The 24,964-nt window shown below is 44.9% G+C and overlaps 2 protein-coding genes across 15 annotated transcripts in view; both read left to right on the top strand.

The window, feature by feature from the left end:
- The window catches only part of LOC130530582 (neuron navigator 1-like), a 55,371-nt gene extending 43,372 nt beyond the window's left edge, over positions 1-11,999 (top strand). For 4 of the 9 annotated variants that reach the window (XM_057041876.1, XM_057041878.1, XM_057041884.1 and 1 more), the window contains 24 exons: positions 788-1,619; positions 1,743-2,258; positions 2,792-2,833; positions 3,127-3,272; positions 3,357-3,536; positions 3,647-3,726; positions 3,892-3,915; positions 4,116-4,193; positions 5,136-5,219; positions 5,944-6,052; positions 6,121-6,242; positions 6,531-6,703; positions 6,786-6,948; positions 7,034-7,226; positions 7,312-7,400; positions 7,476-7,571; positions 7,687-7,858; positions 7,998-8,260; positions 8,344-8,495; positions 8,587-8,658; positions 8,844-9,049; positions 9,124-9,242; positions 9,330-9,518; positions 9,786-11,999. In XM_057041876.1, the coding sequence (XP_056897856.1) occupies positions 788-1,619; positions 1,743-2,258; positions 2,792-2,833; positions 3,127-3,272; positions 3,357-3,536; positions 3,647-3,726; positions 3,892-3,915; positions 4,116-4,193; positions 5,136-5,219; positions 5,944-6,052; positions 6,121-6,242; positions 6,531-6,703; positions 6,786-6,948; positions 7,034-7,226; positions 7,312-7,400; positions 7,476-7,571; positions 7,687-7,858; positions 7,998-8,260; positions 8,344-8,495; positions 8,587-8,658; positions 8,844-9,049; positions 9,124-9,242; positions 9,330-9,518; positions 9,786-9,881 (4,196 nt within the window). In that variant the 3' untranslated portion in view covers positions 9,882-11,999. The remainder of the gene's footprint in view (positions 1-787; positions 1,620-1,742; positions 2,259-2,791; positions 2,834-3,126; positions 3,273-3,356; positions 3,537-3,646; positions 3,727-3,891; positions 3,916-4,115; positions 4,194-5,135; positions 5,220-5,943; positions 6,053-6,120; positions 6,243-6,530; positions 6,704-6,785; positions 6,949-7,033; positions 7,227-7,311; positions 7,401-7,475; positions 7,572-7,686; positions 7,859-7,997; positions 8,261-8,343; positions 8,496-8,586; positions 8,659-8,843; positions 9,050-9,123; positions 9,243-9,329; positions 9,519-9,785) is intronic. The other 5 variants (XM_057041879.1, XM_057041882.1, XM_057041881.1 and 2 more) reach the window with 5 other exon arrangements.
- An 889-nt stretch (positions 12,000-12,888) lies between these two features.
- On the top strand, positions 12,889-24,668 carry mybpha (myosin binding protein Ha). Of its 6 annotated transcripts, none has more exons than XM_057041898.1 (13): positions 12,894-13,322; positions 13,845-13,904; positions 14,076-14,141; positions 14,277-14,411; positions 14,810-14,977; positions 17,831-17,919; positions 18,072-18,267; positions 18,568-18,707; positions 19,021-19,180; positions 19,933-20,069; positions 22,520-22,706; positions 22,836-22,892; positions 24,323-24,668. In XM_057041898.1, exons 1-12 carry the CDS (start codon positions 13,085-13,087, stop codon positions 22,874-22,876), a joined length of 1,617 nt encoding a protein of 538 aa, XP_056897878.1. In that variant the 5' UTR covers positions 12,894-13,084; the 3' UTR covers positions 22,877-22,892; positions 24,323-24,668. The 6 variants fall into 6 exon arrangements, 5 of the variants coding, with proteins under 5 accessions (XP_056897881.1, XP_056897878.1, XP_056897879.1 ...); XM_057041899.1 differs by lacking the exon at positions 24,323-24,668 and adding an exon at positions 23,123-23,416; XM_057041900.1 differs by lacking the exon at positions 24,323-24,668 and adding an exon at positions 23,104-23,242.
- The last annotated feature ends 296 nt before the right edge of the window (positions 24,669-24,964 follow it).

The raw sequence follows: 24,964 nt of genomic DNA, 5'->3' as shown, positions 1-24,964 counted from the left end.
CACTGATATGTGAGAGTGTGTGTGGTATATATGTCTAGCCCTATGTGCGTGTGTCTTGTGGGTTTATAAATACTCGTAATTGATTCCAGATGTCCCAGAGCAGCATGCTGGTGGGTCTCATTCAACAGTTCTTTGACTCTGTTAATGTCTTGTATATAAACCTCCTATAACAATTCCCACTAGATACAAATTAGGACCTGGGGTTGAGTTGACGTGTGTGGGTGGTGCGCATGGTGTAAATGTCTCTAATAGACTGTTTTAAAATAATAACTTCCCCAAAAAAGGTCCAGTTTATTTTCTGAGGAAAAAAATGTTCCGATTGGTACAAAATCACAGCTTTCCCTCTCTCCCCAAAGAGCGGGGAAATACGGCTTCATTGGGTGTTTCATGCCGCGTCGTGCCCGCAGACATGCGCTGCTAATTTCAACTCCAGTTTTCCACTGCCACGCTGCACATGTTAAACTCAGCACTCTGTGATATACAGATGTGCGCTTACTGGAAAAATAGAGAGAGAGCAAGAGCCTTATAGTTCACCGGGATGGAAAAGAGGAGTCACATGATAACAGTGTCGGTGTGTGTGTGAGCGAGAGGAGGAAGATGACTGAAAGTCTAGTTTACACAGTGTCTGCTCAGACAGGGATGTGTTTTAATCAGCAGACAGTCAGACCATGTAGGTGCTCAGATAAGATACCACAGTCTTGTTCACTACCTCACAGCTTGGTTTTTGAACTGTGTAGTCAACTCATCCTTGACATTTCCCTCCCTTTTGACTCTACTAACCTTCCAGGTACGGTCAAGACGGATGGCAAGCCGATGGATAAGTCTCGCTTAGCGGTGAAGGCCTCTGGTCTTCAGCGTTCCTCTTCCGACGCTGGGAAAGATCACAAAAATGGTATCGGTGCTGGGGAGCAACGCAAACCTCCTTCTGGTCTGGTCAGGCCATCGACAGGTGGAAACTTCGGTTTTAAGAAACCCAACCCGGCTACTAGTAATGGCACGAGCAATGTGGGTATGCCTACCGTAATCAACACAGGCGGCAGCGCCATACCCTGCGGCTCTGCAACTGTTGGGAAGACCCCCAAAACGTCGGGTATTCCCATCAAGCCCGGAGCTGGCGGCGGGGTTGGTGGACGCAAGACAAGCCTAGATGTTTCAAACACGGACCAGAGTGGTTTCCTGTCTCCAAATGCCAGGACATCGCTCCAGTACCGATCTTTGCCTCGCCCAGCAAAGACCAGCGCACTGACTCTTACCCGCCCAAGCTCGGCCCGACCAATGAGCACAACAATGGACGCAGGCCCAGCTCCGGTGAAACCGTCCTCGACGACACCCCAGGGTTCAAGACTGAAAGAGCCCGCTTCAGGACTAGGTTATGGTACAGGTTCGAGCAAAGGAGCGGGTCGTGGGATCCCAAGTCCCGGTCCTGTCAATCAGACAGACAGAGAGAAAGAGAAAGAAAGAGCCAAAGCTAAAGCCGTGGTGTCGGACTCTGAATGTGGAAGTGGCTCTGTGAAGGCAAGCCCTGCTCAGACCCCCTCAGAAAATGGAGGGAAGCTCCAGGGTCTCAGACCTCCCAGCAGTGGCAAGTGTGTGGAAATGCCCTCACCTAACATGAACAGGTACCAAGGTTCTTATAGATGAAACATACGCTACACATGCACGTTTTTCATCACTCACTGACACACACAAGTCACAAACCAAGAAGGAATACCAATTTGAATATTGTCTCTCTTTATTTTTAGGTTACCTGGTATGCGAAGCCTCGCAAAGCCCCCATCCATGGTCCAACTTGACAAGCTTAACTCCAACAGCCTGGAAGTGGGGCTTCACGATTCTCTACCACCTAAGATTCCCCCATACTCTAAACTCCAGGACCTGGCCAGCTCAGTTGGCAACTCTGCTGCACCCTATCTGACCACCAGCCCGGCCCCATTACTCAGTGTGAACTCTTTAGCTGGTTATTCGGGCTCGGTGGGCGGGAGTGGGTTGGGGCCCAGGCAGGTATCTTCTCTTGGGGTTGAAGGGAGCCGTGGAAACACCTCACCCTTGTTCCACCCTCGTCTGACTGGGATGCATCGCAGTATGGAGTCTCTGCCCCTCCAGATGAGTCTGGCCCGAGAGCCCCATGATGCAGATAGGGACGATTTGATGAGAGGTTATACAACCATCGAGTCCCAAAGCAAAGACAGACAAGCGGACAGGAACACTTCCAATAGCTGGAGCTCTGGAGCTAAATCTTCGTTGTCTGTCATTGAGAGGTGAGATTTAATTTTCCAGAAAAAAAGCATATTTCGTTTGGAAAAACTCACCTCGTGTGGGAGCAGCTGTTGTCCTATTATACTGTATTGATATATTCCCCCACCTACCGGCCATCCTGGGAATTACACAAATTGTTTCAGTAATGGGTAAAGCTTTTCTCTTTTTGCTGCGCTGCTGTGCTACAGCTGCAGAGTTAGATCTGTTTTATTATTAAAAATTATTTTCAATTATATCACACAAATGATACAACAGGGTTTAATACAGAAGCTAAAAGCGATATTTAAATTAAAAAAGACATGCAGGCAACCATGCACACATTAGGTTTAAGACTAATTTAGCCTTACTGGAGGCCCATTATTATATAATATATATAAGTTATATATATATAAGTTGCATTGGCCACCATGAATGAAGTCTTAATTAGTAGCTGACATCAGCTGTCTGCTGCTTTTGTGTGCTCGCTGTCTCTTCTGGAGACATTAATAACTCCCTGCACTAGTGCTTTAATAATGACATTGTTTAATCTCCTCAGTTCCCAGAGAGACAGAAACACGCTGCCAAAGAAAGGTTTAAGGTATGAGGAAGCACACGCACCCACCCACACACACACACACACACACACACACACACACACACACACACACAGAGGCTTATCCACCAGATTTATGCAGTTTAGCCTCAGTCCTTTAACTGCAGTCATTCAGAGATCTCACTGATAACAATTGATAGATTGCCTTAATCCTCATTCTGCTTGACAATAGTCCAACCCCCCCATTTAACCCCCTGAGAACAGTATTTGCGATCATGTAAAGACATGTAAACTTTTACTCTGCACAGATTTCATCACTGTTCTTTATACATGTGTAGTTTCAGCAGTGCCTCCCAGGTGGAGGAGGAAGTGAAGGAGAAAGGAGAGAGGAGACACTCTCATACCATACTGAATATGACCGACTCGCTGACCCTCCCGCTGCACTCGCCCACCTCCCTTCCCCGCACCTCTAAGACATGTATGGGTGAGTGCTTCTGCGCCATTGTTGCTTTTGTGCTTTACTCTTAACACTCGCAACATCAATTCAACCTCTTGGTTTTCTTTGTAGTACCCAGCCCTGTTGGTGGACCTCCAAGAATGACTCGGTCCAACAGCATCCCGACTCAAGACGCTTCACTGGAGCTGTACGGAGCTTCTCCCTTGGGCAGCACGCTGTCGCTGGCGGAGCGCCCACGCAGCATGGGGATGGTTCGCTCTGGTTCGTTCAGGGACAAGGATTCGGATGAGGGTAAATCTTAACTATGCAGATACTGTAGATGCTGCGCTTCAATTTAACCAAGCGAATTTAGCTGGATTCTTGACATGAGTGGTTGATTAGCGGTTTGGTGTTTTTTGCAGTTCACGGGTCTGTCCTCTCTCTGGCATCCAATGCTTCCTCGAGTCATTCTTCGGTGAGTGTGAGCAGCCCACTGGCTCAGGTAGCTACAGTTCAGAATAGCATGAACTGGTGGAAGCTGTATTTATATGTGAAAGTATGTTGATGTTCGCACTGCAGCCCACACCAGAGATACACCTCCTTCTTGTCTCGTTTTCTCCTTCTTGTCTCTCTAACATCTTGACTTTTATTCCTCCTGCTTCTGAAGGCTGAAGAGAGAATTCAAGGAGAAGTAAGTTTTTCTGCTTGTTCCCCTCTTTCCCCCCTCTTTCCCCCCTCTGTCATTTCTGTCCTTCCATCCATCACGTTCATGCCGGTTCATTCAGGGAGGACAAGTCTTTCACGACAAGAACCACATTCTTATTAATGTTTGCCTTGTCCTTGTTTACCAGTGTTAAAGTGCAGAATCTGTTTTCTTTTTTCATCTCTTAGCAAATCCGTAAACTGAGGAGGGAGCTGGAATCATCCCAGGAGAAGGTGTCGAGCCTGACGATGCAGCTGACGGCAAATGTATGTTTGATGTCCGTTACCAACCCAGAAAATAGTCTTTTTACAATGACCTGATCTCTGAAATGAAGACTGTCATTGTGGGCAAGCTAGCTTATATTTTATTTCTTAACAAAGAAGCATTGTGTCCCACCATCGATTTACTTGTCCAACAGGCTGCAATATTACACTGGGTCAATTTTTCCTTCACTATGTCAAGAACTGTCTATAGTTTCTTTCCTGCATCTGCAGTTTTAGCACCTGCTAATGCTAATTACTGCGCAGACTAAACCCTGCTTCCTCCATTTTTCAGGCAAAACTCTTAGCTGTAGCAGGCATAAATCTTTTCTGTGCAGTCACAGCATATTTCTTATCCATGGGAGGCCTGAATAATGTTAACCTCCTCCTGAACTGCTCACCAAGCCATTTAGCTTCCACCCACATGCACAGACCCTCACACACTTGGGTGTAATGCTCTATGAGGCTATTTCTGTACAAGCAACCCTGTCAGCAAATCCGCTGGAGCAAGTGGGGTTGCAGCACATCATGTGCCTCTGTGCAGCTTTACGTGGCGTCTGTCAGTCAAATATTGACACTTTTTTTGTTATATTGTGAGTGTAAATCAGGAAAAATAGCCATGATTATGCACCCGATCTATTACTGAGCTGTATTAATAATCCTGTATTGTTTGAGGTGTAAGGAATTTCCCAAAGGGCTATTGTGCTCATTTTTGAGAGAGAAATCTGGGAAATATCAAAAAGAAAAATGGAATTAGGTTTCTGTCTTATTCAGCATTTTCTAAATTTGGTAAAAAGCTGGTAGCGTTGCAAAGGTCCCTTTTTAGACTAAAACATACGACTTTTTTTCTTTTGAAAGTGTGACTATTTATGTAAGTTTAAAATCTGGGTTAATTGAACTACAGCTCAGTTGCTCAGTTAACACTTGTGCTTCACCTTTTCCAAACAGGCAAATCTGGTGGCGGCCTTTGAGAAAAGCCTGACGCTGATGACAACTCGACTGCAGAGTTTGTCAGTAAGCCAGGAACAGAAGGTAAAAGCACCACCGCCCTTTCAAAACCAAACACACTCAAATCTGAACGCCAGCTGCATTCCAGCGGCAGGCCTAGCTCGTGAGCAGCCAGCGGAGCGAGGCAGCGCTCACAGAGTGAGATCACTGTGATTACAGCCTGTGATGAGGAGCTGGATGTAGGTTAGAGGCCCGGGCTGCAGCAGCACAGTGAGGGAAGAAACCAGGATCACTGAGGGGGAAAAAAGCTTTACTTGAGGCTAAATGATACGTGCAAAACACTCGCACACGGGCTCAAACATCGCATTCCTGCATTCTTCAGCTTTTGAATCTGCTTCGGTGTGAGCGCCAATCGATCGGTGCCCGGGGCGGTGTCGGCTACGCCTCTCTAAATGGCTCTCTCTCTGCGCTTCATGCCTTGCTGCTCCCTCTGAAAGGCCCATCTAGGCCCCTCCAGAAAAAAAGTCTTTGTTGTTTATGCCAGCGCACTGACCTGTGCAGCTCAGCCTGGAGCGCATGGCCTTTAACCTTACGGAGATGGGCCGGGCAGCGCTATTTAGAGGAGAGTAGGATTGACTTTTAACACTCAGCCAGCAGCACTGAACAGCTCTGCTGAACTGATAACATCACAAGACAAAACTCAAGTCCCGACATTCTTTCATCAGCTTCTATTGGGATTTTGTCTTTAGAAAAATGAGCAATTTCCCACAAAGGTCAGTGATCTCATGATCCCATAATGTGCTTGTAGGACACAGAGCTGGTGGAGCTGAGGGAGACCATCGAGGCTCTAAGGACCAGGAACGAAGAAGCGCAGGCTGTCATACATGGAGCTTTGAACACCCCAGAAACCATGAAAGGTTGGACAATCAGTTCTTTCCTTATTTGTCATTTGGCTCTTTTGACATCGGTTGCTTTCGATTACCAGACCTGCGGATTCAACGCCAGAACTCGTGCGAGAGCATCTCCAGCCTCAACAGTCTGACAAGCATGTCCAGTTTGGGTAGCATGAAGGATCAAGACGCCAAGAAAAAAAAGAAAAAGAGCTGGGTAAGAGCCAAGAGCCATATTACAACAGTTCTATATAGTAATATATGGTATGTGCAGTATGTCAGGTTTCTATTTCATGTCTTTGTAGATTGAATGAAGATAATGGTTTTATTGCAGGCAAAAATTTAACAGTTTTTATTTTAGGAACTTGACAAATTTTCTCTCTTTATCATAAAACATCGGCAAATACTTGCTCCTGTTTACATGCTAGATGATTTATTGAATGTTTATTATTAGGTAATTGAACTTCTTTCGCTCTATTTTTTGGCATTCTATCCATCTCTAAAGCTGAGAAGCTCCTTCAACAAGGCGTTCAGCATCAAGAAAGGCTCCAAAACGTACTCGGACATTGAGGAAATCGCCACCCCCGACTCCTCGGCTCCAAGCTCCCCAAAGATGCCTCACGAGGTGGAAGAAGGTGGAGAAAACCAGTCATCCTCAGCCTTGAGCACATCCTCCGTGTGAGTGCACGTACAATGTTAAAAGAGCCAGTTTAGTTCTCCTGGTTGTCAGGCTCTCATCAGTGCTCCCAATCATCTCCAGGATCGCGGAGTCGACAGAGGAGGTGGAACAAGAGGAAACTGCGGTCTCAGAGCTGCGCACAGAACTCTGGCTAAAAGAGAGAGAGCTGACGGATATACGGCTGGAGGCTTTAGGCTCTGCACATCAGCTGGAGCATCTTAGAGACGCTATGAACAACATGCAGGTTTGAACTTTACCTCCAAATAGGTTTGATGTTACAATAGATGAACACAACTTGAGGTTTCCTTTTAATTTCCTGCCCATCTTAGTCAATAGTGGAGAACCTGAAGGCGGAGAACGACCATTTAAAAACAGGAAACAACCCCCCCGCCTCTGGTCCCAGCTCCTCCACGTCCCAGCCTTCAGGCCTGTCCTCCCTCCTGGGGCCTTCGCTGAGGCAGCCCATGAGTATGTCCCTCACCAAGTCGTTCAGCCTCAGCTTGAACGACTGCAAAGATCCAGGTAAAGATCCAGGCAGATTCTCCTCTGTCCACACCAGCAAGTATCAATGTCCCATCAATAACCTTGGAAACCGTCCTATGTCCAGATACGTCTTCAGTCGACACGTTAAGTGTTTCCTCCCAGCCGGATGAGCTGTGCGCGCGTGTAGTGGTCCGCACTGCCGATCAAACAGAGGTAAACACCTTTGACGCTGTGCATCATAATATTGGTCGCTTTTATTTGAAAAGTGATCCACTCTTTCTCTTTTAGGATGCCAAGCAGCAGGAATTCTACCTGGGCTCAGTGCCTGTCAGTGCCAGGACTGACTGGGCCTCCCTCGACACTCTTATCGCAAAGACTTTCAAGGTATATCAGAGGTTCTCCTTGAAGCATGCATACAGGAAGAACGTTCCTGATATTGTAATCCTGGCCTGTTAGATTACTGATGCATTAAACTGTACGATGCATCTGTTCTTCCCAGGATTACCTAACCCAAGTGGATCCAACTGCCAGCCTGGGTTTGTCCTGTGATTCGCTGCACATGTACCAGCTGAGCCAGGGGGGGCAGCGGGTGATAGGAGGGGCTGAACCTCAGTTCTCACCCCATCGTTGTTTCTGCGCTGGTTCAGCTCGGATATTTGTCACTTTGAAAGGTCAATAATTCTCTTTCATGCATCCACTTTCTGAGTACTGAATAGTATTTGTACTGATGTTGATAATTGCTTAGGAAATTATTCTGAAATAGTTCTTATTTTAAATTTCTTAACGAGTCGCTGCATCTTCTCTCCCCAGGCATCAGGGAGAAGTGCGTCGACTCGCTGGTGTTCGAGACGATGATTCCAAAGCCAATGATGCTGCACTACATCAGCTTGCTGCTGAAGCACAAGCGCCTGGTTCTGTCTGGACCCAGCGGGACGGGAAAGACCCACCTGGCTCACCGTCTGGCCCGTTACCTACTGGAGCGCAGCAGAGCCGACACAGAGGTTGACCATGAGCCGTACGTCCTGAGTCGCAGCTCTGCCGTCACCTTCAACTTGCATCACCAGTCCCAAAAGGTACCACCTCTCTCACAGAGTACGTAGTTGTCCTGAAGCTTCAAGTTTCATCAAGTTTTCATTCACTTTTTTTCCTTTTACAGGAGTTGCAGTTGTATCTTTCCGACCTGGCCAACCATATTGACAGAGAAAGCGGAGGAGAACTGCCTCTGGTCGTTATTATAGATGATATCAGTGACGCAGGAGCCGTCACTGAGCTTGTTAATGCAGCTCTGACCTGCAAGTACCACAAATGGTGAGTCACCAGCGCCGCTGCTCCCCTGGACAGTTTGGATACGATATGGTTTTGCAAGCACATCATTTTGTATTTACTTTTTTTCCCCCAGCCCTTACGTCATTGGAACAACCAACCAGCCTGTTAAGATGACGTCTAACCACGGACTGCACCTTAGCTTCAGGTGAGTACAACTGAGCCACAGGATCTATGAGCCACTGGTCACAGATTCAAAGCAAAACTAAGCTCTTGTATCAAAAGAATGAATGTTTGTAAACTTACGTCTTTCTCCTACGTTTTTACAGTATTACATTTGTAAGACAGTTAAGAAGCATTAATCTAAATCAGTTTTCTACATTGTTATTGCAGGATGTTGACATTCTCCAACAATGTGGAACCTGCAAATGGCTTCCTACTGAGGTACCTGCATCGTAAAGCGGTGGAAGCCCACCAAGAGAAGGAGCAGGATTCGGCACACCGCCAGGCTCTTCTTCGCTTACTTGACTGGGTACCACAGCTTTGGTACCATCTCCACACTTTCCTGGAGAAGTACAGCACTTCAGACTTTCTCATAGGTGAGAAACATTGCAGTATGTGACCGGCTTTGGCAGAGAGCATTTGCTCAGCGCGACGTTTCTGTCTCCGTTAGGTCCCTGCTTCTTCTTGTCGTGTCCGGTTTCGGTTGCGGAGTTCCGGCCGTGGTTCATTGACCTGTGGAACCACTCAATCATACCATACCTGCAGGAGGGGGCCAAAGATGGCATCAAGGTGAACACTGTTCCCTTAAGAATAAAACAAGTACTAAAACACTGTTGATCATCTACTTTAATCAAATGTTCTCTAACTTTCTTTCAGGTCCATGGTCAGAAGGCTGTCTGGGAGGACCCAGTGGAGTGGGTGAGAGGGACCCTTCCTTGGCCCAATGCCCAACAAGACCAGTCAAGGCTATTTCATCTACCTCCTCCTAGTGTAGGTCCACAAAGTGAGGAGAAGAAGCCTCCGAAAGATACACCCCCGCCCAGCACTCTGGAGTCAGACCCACTGGTGAGGGAGAAGAGATGAATATGGGGGAGGGTTTGGTTAAAGAGTGGGAGACTAAGTGGGCCTGAGGTCAGCATGTCAGACAGTGCATGGTCAGTGTGCAGACAGAACTTAAAAACTAGCATCGTAAACCTTTAGTGCTTGCTAATAATCTCAGATAAAATAGCAAAATGAACCAAAACACAGTTGGGTTTTTTTTACACTCCTTCATTGGTGAACAAGTATTTCACTCTTCATTATGTATTTAACTTGCCTTTGCCTGTTACCCAGATGGCCATGCTGCTGAAGCTCCAGGAGTCGGCTAACTACATTGAATCTCCAGAAAGAGAGGGCTGTCTGGATCCCACCCTGCAGGCGACATTTTGATGCCCCTTTAGTCAAAGCTCTGGAGCTCCTACAGCTGACCCAATAAGACATTACAGACTCGGTGTGTAACGACGTGCTCAGCTGCAATGCTAACTGTAAGGAAAGGGCAGATGTAAGGCCTTTGGACGACGGGCTTGCTCCACCCTACAGTCCCGGGTTTGGGTGGACAAACTCCATTCATTTAAGCGGTGGCAATCTTGTCAGGGAAGGAATGGTCTCTTTTTCTGACCTTGGGACCAGATGGGTGGTCGCTACATCTGCAAATGCATGGTAACCATATAGTATGATGCAAAATATCGCCTATAACCTACTGATCATGGCCAACCCTTTTGATAATGGGTACCACAGCTTTTACTGTTTCAGTTGGTGCTGACTCTACTTTTTTTTCCCTCCTTTGGTTGTGTTCACAGTGGATTTCTTGTCCAGTGTGATTAGATAGGGATTGTTACTCAACAGAAAAAAATGCACTTTATTTTTTACTGGTCATCTAGATTTTAGGAGACTGTGTCCGTGACTGTGAATCAATTAGAGGGTGACTTTGGCCAAATTGTGTAGTTCACTTATATCTCCTGTAGATGGCAGAATTTCTTTGTTTCCTGCCTTGGTGCTGTCTAAGCCTTCTGAATTCTTGCATATGCTTAGTACAGAGAACAGAAACAACTATGAAAGTGGCTTTGAATGTCTTCCAGTTCGTTTCAGTGCAACTCTTGTTAGACTGCATGGTTAAATCATGAATTGGTTTGGGAAGGGGGGGTCATGAGCAAAATCAAATCAGTGCTGCTACTTTCTTACATTAATATATCATAAACAAAGTAATAAATAATCATTCTGATCCTCATAATCTTAAAATTTAAATAAACATGTATATAGTTACATATACCGGTGAATGGTTTTGAAACACACAAATCAATTGTAATAGCTGCCAATACACCTTTGAAAATGTTGATTTTATAGGGTTTTTATACTGTATTCTTCACCAGTCATCTGTATGGAGCACCTACAGCAGTCTCAGACAGTCAGGCACCTCTGTCATCTTGTTCTTCATCACACTTCAGTAAAGTGGAGACAAAATCATTGCTCACAGCATTTTATATCTTTGATAGCTTACATTTTTTTCCCAGCAGATAAAAACAGTTTCCATTCATTTGCAGTTAGCTTGCAGAGTATTGCAGATAAATTGACAACCTGTTCTTGTGGGAAGAAGGAGAGCGTATAGACTAGAGGATTTAAAGCACCTCAGATGCTGTTTCTGGTGGGATGTTCGTTATTTCCACAAGGTGCTAGTGTAAAGTAGAGACATAATGCCTACGTCTATCTGTGCCTGAAACACAATTTGGCCTAAAGTTGCGCTTGAGCTGCTTTAAACTTCCACACAGGGGCCTCAGTTCTGGAGGAAATGTCATCACTTCCTCCCACCTACTCTGATGTCGCTTTTAAAGTCTTCACCCTGATACCCAGGTTCAGGTGGGTTGACCTTTCATCTTGCTGGTAAAGGATGTGTTTCAGTCCAGCGTGCAGTAGATGAGAATGTGTATTGTGACCTGGCTGCTTGTGCGATGCATTTATACAAATATGAAAGAGTTCAAGGATCTTTGAGACGTCGCTTAAGTGTCTGGAGCAACAGTAGAGGCAGACGTTTGCCTGGAAATATTACGTGAAAGCATGCGTCCTTGATGTGTTTCCCAAAGTTTTACTTCATTGGACCTACCGGCCACACTTAACCTTATCACGAGAGAGATTTTTCTTTTTAAATAAGTGGATATCTTTCTCTATTTATGTTTGTTTTTAAGTGCAGACTTTTCTTTTAATATGCAGATGTTTGTAAATGTTTTTCCCCCTCTTTTGTACATGACATCACTGTTGTAAACACTGTAAATAGTGCATCTGCGACAACAATCAAAGTGTAAAGAACTGAGAGAAGATTTATGGCCTCTGTATGCAGAAATCGGGCATCGTTGGGGTTTTATTGTCTTCCTGCTGGAGGAAGCGGCACTTGCTTTCAGAGGTGGAGGTGCGGCTGGTAACGGCTGTGTGGCATGTCTCTATAAATACATCAAATTCCATATGTCTAACATTGAGCAGAGGACACAATAAAATCATGCCATCTTTTTCACATCACTTCCTGTCTGCTTTATTCAGTTGTCCATACAAGGAGCCTCTGGCTACTGTGAGAGTATATTTAGGACTTTTATTATAGGTTGCACAAAGAACAGAAAAACCTATTCAACTTTTTGGCACAGACTAATGCCAAATTGAATGTGTTGGTCTGAAACATTTATTCCAGCTGAAAGGCGCGAGTCCTGTCTCTGCAGACGTGTCTCTTTCTTGGCTCCATGAGTTTATTTCTCTGCATGGTGACATGAAGTGTGGCACTCGGCCAGACAGTCATACGCTTAGCACCAAGACTACAAAAGGGGACAACTTTGACACCTTTTTTTAATGGAAACTGAGGCTGGTGGACCTGCACACACACAGCTATAAATGTGGACTTGGAGTTAATAGTTGGCCCTCAATTGACCGTTTATATTTGCTAAGAATACAGGGACCTGGGGGGGGGGGGGGGTAATATAGCACGTTAAAACATTTCAAATGATTTAACAACAGAGACCTAACAAATATTTTTCAATTCAGTAAACTTTTATAAATATATGAGCTCATATTTTATAAAACTTTATACTGTAGACACACTTTGCTGAGGATATAGTCTGGGTGTGGGGCTCATAGGTGGTAATTGTGTCACTGTAGTTGTGTTGTTTTTATTTATTGTTACAGTTTATACTCTTTGGGGCAAAGAAAGGGACTATCTTCTTCCTAGTCAGAGCTCAAATCACGTTAAGAAAATAAAAATCTAAATTTAGGTATTATAAGTATTGACTTTAAAAAAAAACTGTTTAAATATATCAAATTTTTGTAGATTATATTGCTTCTTTTTTTAAAAAGATATACATTTTTACATTTATCCTTAATTATCTATTAAGATGGGAAATTTAAAGCGTTTTCATGACGCACCAAAGAAAAGTTTAGATGGCTAAAGGAGGGTTTAAAACATTTATTATTGAATTAAGCATGTGATTGGATGGGGAGGCGTTTGCAAGTGATGGAATGGGTGGAGTTGTCCACCAGCCCACCCAACCTCACGCTATATATATGACCGAAGCCAGCTTGTCTGCTTCAACCTGGAGGACAGGCCGACTGTCAGCACCATGCCAAGCAAACCTGCTCCCATCAAGAAGTCCCCTGTCAAGAAGGCTGTCAAAAAGGCGCCTGAGCCCGCCCCGGAGCCCGAACCCGCTCCTGTTGAGGCTCCACCTGCAGAGGCCGCCCCCGCCGAAGCTGCTCCAGCCGAGCCGCAGGTCAGCGACGCATGTCCGGCTCCTGGGGGAGATGCAGCCCCCGCTGCAGCTGCAGAGGAGGCTCCGGCTGCTGAGGGAAGCGCTCCAGGTGGGAACCTGCTCGATAAGTGAGGCTTATTTAGAGAAGTTAGCCATCAAATCGGTGTGACCCTCAGTTATACTGCTGAATTTAACGTTGCTGTTGGAAATAAAACAAATTTACAAACTTTTTTAGTTTTTTGTTGAAATTATGATGAAATAACATTTTCATAGTCTTGAATATGGGCTACCTTATTCATTATCTATGCTTATTGTATTGTCTTGCCAGCAACACACTGCATCTTTTCTTTAAAACCCTTTCCGATTCCTCACTTAGTTATATTTCCACTCTGGCATATGAACAACATATAAGATTAACTTAAATTGATGGCTGTAGGGACTTTCGGTCAAGTGAGACCCGATTGGACGAGCCCGTGCTCCTCAACTGCTACGCGATAATAATGTATCTCTCACCATTAGGTGCTTAAGTTCCAAAATTGTGAGGGATCAATTTGAACAGATTATCATGTGAGTGTTTGATCGTCACCCCACTTGACTCACTAATGGCCTTTCCCACTGGCATTTATCCTAGAGGTGACGCCTGCTGCAGAAGAAGGTGCTGCTGCTCCAGCTGGAGATGCTCCAGCAGACGGTAAACCACCGCACAACATTGTTCCAAACACACTGCAGAGAAAACAAGGGAATCCATCATGTCTGTAGTTCTAGATCGCCTTTTCAAAATGACTTGGATATTAGTCTTTATGATGTCTTTATTACTTGTGTTATAATTTCTTTTATTAACAGCTTATTTGTTTGATGCTAGCTGCTCCAGCAGAAGCTGCTCCAGCTGAGGAGCCACCAAAGGCCCCCACACCTCCTCCTCCCGCAGGTAAATTCATCAATTACCCACTGAAATACAGAAATGTCTGTCGGACATTTATATTTTAGATGACACTTTAGAATCTACGCAGAATCATCCCACAGCTGCTTCTCTCTCACCAACCCTCATCACAACCTCCTTCAGTCCCCACCAGCGCTCCCCAGAACGTCTCTGTCGACGATGTGAACGAGTCCAGCCTCACCATTAAGTGGAAGACACCAGAGACCATCGGAGACTCCGGCCTGGACGGATACATCATCGAGTACTGCAAGGATGGGAGTAAGTTGTGTTACTGTGTGCGTGTGCATGTGTAGTTGCACCTGTCCCCACAACAGTGACAGGGGGGCAGATAGATTCATGGCTGCGCTCGGGCCGTATACGGCAGGCAGCATGTCACTGTATCTCCTGAGACCACTTTTAGCCTTGCCCGTTTGCTTAGATGACAGCATGGCTTCTGAGATTTCATTATGGTGGCCAAAGAGGACTCTTTAGTGCAGGCTTGTTGGTAAATGTGTGTCGACAGGCAATAAACCACTTAACAAGTGACGTTTGACTCCACTTTGTAGGGAAGAGAGAAGTATATTGAAACATAATAACTTCATTAAGTTAGCTAATTCTTTGGTATAGTGGGTGCTAAACAGACTTTTTCACACCACAGCTGCTGTTTGTTTCACCAGCAACAGACTGGATTGCTGCTAACGAGGAGCTGACCCCAGGTAACCGCTACTGCATCAAGAATCTGACAGCCGGGGACCTGCTGCACGTACGCGTGGTGGCTGTAAACCCTGGTGGCCGCAGTGAGCCCTGTACACTCTCAGAGCCCGTGCCGATCCGAGAAGTTGTTGGTGAGTAGCCGCCTAAACAGCTCCTCTCGACCAGATGACTCTCAACATGTTCAAGCCGGTTATTTCTCAACAAGTTGGAGTTGCACACAACAGCAGCAGGGAACTCTAAAATCAGCCTTCCCGTGAGGTGTTGTCTCTGGCGTGAAACAGCTTTTAAATGTCTGCCTCTGACCTCTTTATCAGCAGCTCCTCTATTAGTTGTAAGTGATGACCTATCCTTAAAATACTCAAGTTGCAACCAGGAAGGAAGGGGGGGTGGGTGGGTGGGGGGTCATGGGGGTATTAACTGCCTGTGACTCAAATGAACTGCACAACATATACACATAAATCACACAGGTGCTGACAAGCCCTTTCAATAGTTGCACATCAATCTTGCACTTGTACGCCAACTCAGCCTTGACTACAGGATCGACACACAAAAACTGAGCTCAAAAGTTTACTCCAGGAGTCTTTTGTTCACACAGGTTTGTTGTTTGTGGCCCTTCGGCGTCCTGCTGACTTTACCTTAAAAGTTTATGCTAAAAAAAACTGAGGTCTGACTTCATCGCTGTCACTGTCATCTCACCATCACCTGCTCCCTTTAGCAGGCTGCATAGTGGCGGTTATTGAGCTGATGTGTGTCACAGATATCACCTAATGAGGTTATGCCTGTTACAGTGCATCTGTTACCATATTTATAGCATAAAATTAGTTCCTGTTATTACATTTTCAAAGCAGTCGATGTGCAAAATATTGTAGTCTTCTATTCAACATTAAAAGGAAAAAAATTGCTTCTTGCAGCCATTATTACAGTTGGATGTTAAGACTTGTGTGGTTTGGAATTCAATGTTGGCCTTGGTGGTGCCAAAGATGTGATCCTGTTAGCAGCAATCCAAGCATTGAACATTTCCAAACCAGCAGAGGTTTTTCCAGGATACTGAGATGAACTCACTATTGGTTTCAGTTTTCATGAGTTGGCTTAAATCTGGTTGGGATGCAAATGACATAAAACTATGCTCGCTCAGTAACTGTCTTCATACAGCAGGATATTCTGGGTTATTCCTGCACGCGTGCATGTCCCAAAATGCACCTAACTGATGCACCAAATCTCATCTCTGCGCAGGGTTAGAAGTGTTATTGCATTGAGAGCTTCAACCCTCCCTCTGACATCATGCCCACACATTTTGCACACTTTTCCTTTCAGCGGGACAGCACCGATAATGCAATTATGTTCTCTACACAGTCTGAATCGGTGCTACCATCACAGGAAGCTTCAATGGAGAAATGCAGTTGTGCAACCGGAGTTGCTTGTCAACTGACAGGAATGTAATATGAGCCTAATTAATGGATTCTGGGTGACTTGTTGGGGGTAAAATCAGCTGCGAGTCAGTTGCTTTCCACCGTGACCAGACGCTCATCAACAAATACGAGCTTCTGATGAAGACATACTGTCCCTAAACACGCTGAAAGCCCCCCACGTAGGCACTTTATCCAGAGACAAAGGCAGATTACGGATTGTTTGCAGGAACACTTGTGGGTTGCTGGTTTCTGTAATGCCCGCATCGCTTCAGGGCATTGCTGGGAAGTGTGCTGATTAGCAAGGATTAGAGTCTGAGCCAAATCTGGAGGCAGATCTGATCCTCGTGGGGAATGATGGTTCCAGGGGCCGGATCTCAGCAGCGTCACAGTGACAAATGTTAGGATGAGGACAGTGGGACGAACGAGACAACAATCTGGATTATATGGGGGGGAGAGAGGGGGAGGGGAGAATGTGTTTTGAGAGAATTGGGGAGAAGGGAGGTGGCTGAGGTACTTGTATTTGTCAGTGCAGTAAAACCGCGTTTGATACTTGCCACCTGTTCTGAAAGCATCCATTCAGCATAGTGGTAAAGTCACAAATGCACAACTGCAGCGCTATTTCAGCCATATTTCATTAGTCATGGCTCCAACTAGGGCTGGGTGGGGCAATGTTATTTCAATGTTATTCATTTTTATCAAAGTGCCAATAATGACCCCTATAAGGGCGTTACAGTGTAAACTTTTTTAATGTTGTGCTTCCGCAACAGCATTTTAAAGAGGAACATAGTGTTATTGATGAGGCAACTCCGCGGAGCCTCTGACAGTTTTGACAGCTGATGCATCTGCAGGACTTAATGTTTTTAAAGCAGCTGAGGGTGATGACATATTTCCTGCTGCTTCGTTGCACAGGACACGAGGAAACACGTGTTGGGGTTCATCCAAAGTGTCTCCAGAACTATTTTGAGAGCTTCTGATTGCAGGGTCCCCCTCATTTGCCCCTCTCTACCCAGTTACTGTACCCTGTCTTGTCCTTCTTTAGCTTTCTTTAGCTGGCTTGTATTTCTTTGCACAGATAAGGTTGACCTGTGGAATTTTTCCTTCACATCTTCCTGGAAACACTTTTTTTTTACAGTGAATATGATGATGTCTTCATTTTATGTATTCTTGTATTGGTTTTTGTCAACCCTTGAAAAGACATAGTGTTTATTATTGATATCAATAACGGAACAGCTGTCACATTGTGAAAAAGGAAATTTGCAATACAAATGAGTTCATGGTCATATGTTATACTTTATATCTTAAAAAACCTGGCTGGACAGTGCCATTTGTACTCAATACATTTGGATGCTTATTTTAGCTCTTGTAATCATGTTCCCTTTGTCAGCTTTTCCAGTGGTGGTTGGTCTGTTTAGACCACTCTGTCCTGGAAATCCGATCTGGCTCTGGAGCACACAGCCAGCGGTTTTAAATTGTTTTGTCAAGAAATATATTTAGGTGTGAAATATCTGTTGCATACACAGGAGGATTCATGTGGCAGAAGGTAAGATACCTTGACCTCTTTTATTGTGTTTCCAGACCGTCCCAAGATCCGAATGCCCCGTGCCCTCAGAACCCGTTTTGTTAAGCAGGTTGGAGCACAAATCAACCTTGTCATCCCTTTTCTTGTAAGCCAACACACACACACACACACACACACACACACACACACACACACACACACACACACACACACACACATGCTCACCATCTAAGACCACAAATTGTGTATCAGATTTGGAGACATTGGAAGATAACATTAACTTTTTCCATACACCAGGGGAAGCCAAAGCCTGTGGTGTCCTGGCTCAAAGACGGTCAGCCCATAGACAAAAAGAGGGTAAACATTCGGAACAGCGACAAGGACAGCATCTTGTTTATCCGCAGCTCTCAGAGGGACGACTCGGGTGTTTATGAGATGACTGTGAAAGTGGACAGCTTAGAAGACAAAGCCACCATCACTCTTCAGATAGTGGGTGAGACCCAACTGTCTTTGTTTACTCTCAGTCAAGCATGTAAAAGAAGGACATGATGACTTATTGTAGACCCTGTGACTGAGACCCGTGACTCACGGTGCAAGAAATCCAATGCACTTGTCAGCATATATCACACCTCTGACGATGGCACCTTTGGCCACCACCATGTTTGAACGTGTTGTCAGCTGCTACCTCTTATAGTGTGTGAGAGCGTTGCAGCACAAAAATCCGGTCCATGTTTGGACTGAAGTTGCCTTCTGATTTGAATTTAGCTTGAATGTAGAATATTTGTCTGCTTAGAGCTGCCTGGTCCTCCTGCCAGCATGAAGCTGGTCGATGTTTGGGGCTTCAACGCAGCCCTGGAATGGACCCCACCTAAGGACAATGGTAACACAGAAATCACAGGATACACCATCCAGAAGGCTGACAGAAAGACCGAGGTATGCCACATATTCAATTCCAAACCTGGTGCTGTAACCCAAAGCTAGTGACATCATTCGGGGCCAGATGCTTTAGCAGCATGGTGGTGTCTGATGTCTGCCTGTACAGTTGCCCTCCCAGTCGCTAGCTGAGCTCACATGTCAATCGTGGTGTTTCATCCAGTTTTATGACCATCAAATAACTATAAACAAACATAACAAATAATTCTAGCATGGGTTCTGCTTTTGCAGTTTCTTGAAATAGTAGATCTTTTTGACGTTCCGGAAGTCCAAACTGCTCACTGGAGTCTGTCTGTTGTGTCTCCCCCTGCAGGAGTGGTTCACTGTGCTGGAGAACTACCACAGGCTCAATGCCACCATCTCAGACCTCATCATGGGCAACTCGTACAGCTTCAGAGTCTTCTCTCAGAACAAAGTGGGCACCAGCGAAACCAGTGCTGTCACCAAGGAAGTGGCCACCATCCAGAAGACAGGTGACCTCCTTCAAATACCATCTCTCGTCATTTTCTTGAGCAGAGGAAGAGTGTGGTGGCTCAGCGTCAGCAAGGCCCATCTGTACCTGGTGATTAATGAGGTTCTTGAGACTCCAGCATGTGTGTAGGTGGCCGTCTTGGCCAGAGCTCAACTGCTACTAAAAGTTCAAGAGGCTCTGATAACACTAATAGAGCTGGCAGAGCAGACGGTGCCCTTCACATGTGTAAGCATTTATATTGTACAAGTGCTGTTGAGGTGTCGTCGGTACCTTTCTGAATTAAGTGGTTGATCAATTTCAACAGCACGCATTTTTAACTCAGTCAGAACTGTTGGTTTTGTTTGGGAACCCCTCAACCGCAAACAATCAGCATTGACCGTATTGGCGAAAGCTTTTCCAGAGGAAGTCATCTGGATTTAGCGCTTTATATTGCTTAACTAATGCCAGCCTTGGGGGACCTGAGGCTGCTATTTATGGAGAACAACCACTGATAGTTTGTCCATTTGACATTTCTGGGGTTGTGCTGCTGTATGAGCCAGGTAAGATCATATTTAGCTTCATCAAAGTCGATATTAAGTTGCAATTAGTGTCATCCAATGACTTAGATATGCTCAGTTAAATGTTAGCATAACTATGAGATGTAGTCAGAAATGTGAGTATTTCTTCTTGCAGAATCAGCAGCATCAAATTTCTGCACTTCACTTCAGGTGCTTCAGTTTAAATGTGTCGCTGTGTTGCTCAATGCGCCTACAGGTATTGTCTACAAGCCCCCGGAGTACCCCGAGCACGACTTCTCTGAGGCACCCAAGTTCACCACCCCATTGAGTGACCGTGCCGCCACAGTTGGATACACCACCAAGCTGCTGTGCTCAGTTCGCGGATCCCCAAAGGTCAGACAGACTTTTGCCTGGTAAATCTTATTATCTCTTTTTTGCACCTGGATCTGGTTTGCTTCTGTTGGAAGGGTGGCAAAGCTGCAATTACAGTTATTATCAGTTTCATCTTAATTGGGGAGCCTCAATACGTAATTGCATTTGTGTGTTTTATACCGAGCCCAGTGAGGTATTAATATCACTGCTATAAAGATCTGCTGTAGAATGAGGGCAGGGCTTACGCTGGAATGTCTGATTGAAGTTTCAGAATGTCTCTCACTGTTCTTGGAGGGCTGCTGCGCTGGTTAAACATATCTTTACAGTTGTCTGGCTTACGCAGGAAGCTTTGGTGGCTTGCAAGGTTGATTGCAGTTGATGATACGTCCTGTTTGGCCTTGGCTTTTTTTTTTCCTCACCAAGGACGTTAGCAGCTACACCGTCTGAGAATGCCACTGCCCATATTTCAAACAAAAAATATGGGTTTAGCGACAGACAAAACATATAAATGTAGTTTGCGATTACTTTCAGTGGTTAAAACTGTTGTTGCTCCTACCCCCAGAAAAAGCTGCGGCAGGTATGATGATTATCAGTCTGAACTGAATCCCTTGTGGAGCTTGTCTCCAGACTTTGATGATCAAAATCTTGAAGTCAAAAGCAGCAGGGCTTGGTGGTGATAGACGTCGGTGGTTGAACTTTACAGTGAAACAGGGTGTTGGATGTTGACAGCTTGAGGGCTCCATCTACAATAAGGTAACAGCTTCCAATGCGACAACTATCCGGTTTCCAATTCGTACCTTTGCCTCTTTAAACGACATACATTTATGAACGTTAACTGTGTCTAAAAGAGTCGTTTGCCCATCCCTTTGGATTAGCATTCAGCTGTGTAAAAACATATCCGCTGATCATCTGTCGAAAGAGAGCAACTAAATCCCCCCCGACATTCTGGAAGGGATCCACATGCTCTGGATGTCTCAATATTTCACACGCAATTATAAAACTGCTGAAGTAGACGAGTCCATCGACATCTGCGCTCACAGATCGTTGTTTCTCACAGGTTACGGTGACCAAAGCTCACACTCTGCCTTCTCGGCCTGTGTTTCTTTTGGCCCAATTATATTTTAACACTTGTGTTGTACCGTGCCTTTATTAAGGATCTCCAGCAGAGGTGTGTGTGTGGCGTGTTAACTTGCCCCAGTGTGTGATAAAGAGCTGCATACATGCACATGAGGAGCTGAGAGGGAAGAGAGACAGAACAGATAAGTTGTAATGGTCAAGAGGGGACACTGATAAGGAGGATAGGCTCCTGTCCTGTCCTGTCCTGTCATGGTGAGTACAGATGTTGCTGTATCAGCGAGGGTCCTATTTTTACCACCCATCCAGAGTACATTAGTTATCAGTGTGTGTGAAGTCCAGAGACAGGGATGCACAAAGATAGTCCGACTGAGTGCTTCAGATTTTCTCACATCATTGTCTGTGAGTTTAATTTGCCTTTTCACATTTGGTATTCCTGCAGAAATATTCCAAGTCTCAGTTTAGGATAGTTGTGTAATTAAAATCCCTGTATTTGAGATAAAAAAAAAAAAAAAGCATCACTCTCCCTGCACACATTTGTGTCCTCACACACAACAAAACCCAACCTGTCAAAGCCCCATTTAGAAACGCTAACGAAGCATTTTAATTTGCAGGTTTAGCGCCATGGTCTTTGTTCAACCCAAAATGTTTATTTTTGCAGACATCTATTGTGCACAAAGACCGCAAATCGCAACCTTAAATAGCTGCTTTAAGGTCATGCTGCCGCGAGATGTCACTGTTACCCAAAATCTCCTGCACGGATCGAAAGTCCTATTCCCTACATTGCGAAAAAACTTTACGCTGATTACCGTACATTTGCAATTAAGTTTGTCAGCAGTTTGGGCACAGTGTGATTACTGACAGTGATCATTGGATCATGAGCCGCCGTGTCTCTCTTCATTTGGTTAGGCGCCATCGATATAACTAAATAACCGTTAATGGCTGACATGCTCATATAGTTTTCACTTTGGAGATGACAGCTCCCTAACTGCCTTAAATAGAGTTTTCTATTTTGAAAACTTGTCATAGGAAGCAGCGCAGATTGCACACATTAGTAAGGATTGGCTAATACGTGCTGTTCAGAAAGTCATCAGCTGAGGTGAAATTCAATATCCAGGGTCACCTTGCATGAAGCAGACAGTCGGAGAAGAAATCCGTGCAGAGAGAACGTCACCGAAACCCAAAGCAGCACATACCTCAGGTCAGGAAAAGATTTCAGTTACATCACCGCCCAACTTTCATCGAGCACTTTTCTAAAGAGTATGTCTGCCAATCACACACCAGCCCGTGTTATGATGCAAAAAAAAACATGATATTTAAAAAAACAAACAAAGGAAGCATCGCAGATTGCACAAGTTGACAGGACCTACATGTATAAATGCCTTTTCTCTTCTCAGCCTAAAATCGAGTGGTTGAAGAATCAGATGATCATTGGAGACGACCCCAAGTTTCGGCAGATCTCCAATCAGGGCATTTGCTCACTGGAGATCCGTAAACCTTGCAGCTTCGATGGTGGCGTTTACACCTGCAGAGCCAAGAACGCCCAGGGAGAAGCCGCCGTCTCCTGCAAGCTGGAGGTCAAACGTAGGTATCTTGGCAAATACAGGCAAAAGCTCTTGGGTTACATATTTAGGAAACCAATTTTCTTCCCTTTTTTTAGATTTATGCACAGGTTCAAAAGGCATATTTTGATTCATATTTCTCTTCCAACAGAGATTATTGTTCCAGATGCTGACAAAGAGAGGGGAAAGTAAATAAATGTCATGAAAGGTAGGTAAATAAATGTGAGCTATGTGAGAAGCTTTATGTGTGACATACATACTTCCTCCTTGAATGCTTTTAACATGTCAGCTCCTTTGTACATGGTTCATTGTTTATTTTGCTAACGCAGCAAATATTCATAACTGAAACTGAATGAAAAATGCCGTGTTTATGCAGCCTCTTTTTTTTAAAGATTGCTTGGACATGTGGGTAATTTTAGGAGTGTGTCACTCCAACAGCTGACAAAAGACGGATGTGATAGGAGGGGGATCAAGAAGAGAGAAAGGACAGAGAAAAAGCAGCGCAGTGGAAAGTTTTTGAGCGAGGATGTGTTGACAAAGGTCGAAACAAGATTCTTCAAGGTCGCTGAAGAGACGAAGGACAAGTGATAATGCTTTTTCTATAAACAGGCCCCACCGGTGCTTCTTTTTATGGCGCTGTAAAACTCTCAAGCTTTCTAAGCTTGCTGAGCCTTGTGAACTATGTGAGCAATCAAATAATTATGTAATAAAGGTCATTTTTCTGTCAAACCATATTGAAACTGTGTCCTATGGAGAACAAACTATTGATGTGTGTATCAGCAAGAACAGAAAGACGCTACATGACACAGATAAACTCGATGTTGCTGTTTTGCACTCAAAGGGGGCGTTCGCTGGCAGCACACACGTGCTCATGCTACAAATGGGGTCACATACCTGCCTGAACCGCCTGTAATGAGGCTGGGCTGATTACAAATGAACGCTTCCTCCTTGCGTTTGAGCGAATTCACCCCTGAATTCACAGTTGTCCGCACGTGCTCGGGGGACCAGTCGTGCATTTTTTCTTGTGGAGCGTAAAGTGTGCCACCCAAAGATGACGTGATCGCGCCTGGAGTGTGTATGTGAGGCAAAGTCCTACTTGGAAGGGTGCCCCAAGGTGAAAAATCGAGGTGGATTAGGAAGGGAGCGCCTCTGTGTGGAGGTGATGTCAGTACGGCAGTCCGCAGCTTCTAAAAAAGACTCCAGATGATCTGACACGCAGCCAAACTCTTCACATTACCATGAGTCAACAGGCCGTGAGGAGTGCCATAAGAAGACAGGAGAATGGGCTACCAAGGCAGAAACGGAACCAAATGATGGGGATCTGTCTCACACACACACACACACACACACACACACACACACACACACACCACACACACACACACACACACACACACACACACACACACACACACACGAATTTTAACTAAATCTGCCCTTTTAAAATAAATGTAAAAAAGATACCATAGCTACACCCTTTTGTGGATATTTATTAGAAAGTTAATGACTATTATGTAATCTCATACAGAAGTGAAACATACCTAATATACCTATATTTTGCTTCTTGCTCAATCTTGCTCAAACTGAATGACAGAATACCAGCAAATCTGATTTTTCCCCCCTTTTCCTCTCTCATAGTGTCCAGAATATTTGACCAGGAGTGCGAAAAAAGCCAAAGAAGGTTGTGCTACAGTGTGTACATAATGAAAAATGGCACGAATGGCAGAAGTCCATCATCTCCACATCCTCTTCTCTACACCAGCACATTATAATTGACTCATTCCTCCCAGTATGGAAGGACAACTCAACCACCTGAGCTAGTTTGCTCATATGTTTGTAATTTTAGTTGCCTGCATGTTTGTAAGGACATATTTACTATGTTTGTCACAGTATATTGCTGTATTCCGTCTGTATGACTCAAACAGAGAATCTTTAAGGATGAGACTTCTCCAACTTAGGCTGTGTAATAAAAACCTGTATTCTACTGGGTTTATTTTTTTTAACATGCATTTCTTAACAATGCACAGACTCAATAATCAAGGAGTGTGTCCAACACCTCAAATATGATCAAATCAAAACCAAGTCAATTTATTCAGCCTGTTACAATCAAAAATGTCTTAAGGTGCTTTATAGAATCCCAGGGCCTGACCCCCAACAAGCAACAGTGGCAAGGAAAAACTCCCCTTTAACAGGAAGAAACCTTGAGCAGGACCAGGCACATAAGGGAGGGCCCTCCTGCTGATGGCTGGATGGGCAGAGAAGGACGAGATGGGGGGAGAT

The sequence above is a fragment of the Takifugu flavidus genome, chromosome 8 (assembly GCF_003711565.1).
Source record: "Takifugu flavidus isolate HTHZ2018 chromosome 8, ASM371156v2, whole genome shotgun sequence".
NCBI classification, from domain to species: Eukaryota; Metazoa; Chordata; class Actinopteri; order Tetraodontiformes; family Tetraodontidae; genus Takifugu; species Takifugu flavidus.
Note: the sequence above shows the minus strand (reverse complement) of the source record. Positions and strands in the feature narration are given on the sequence as shown.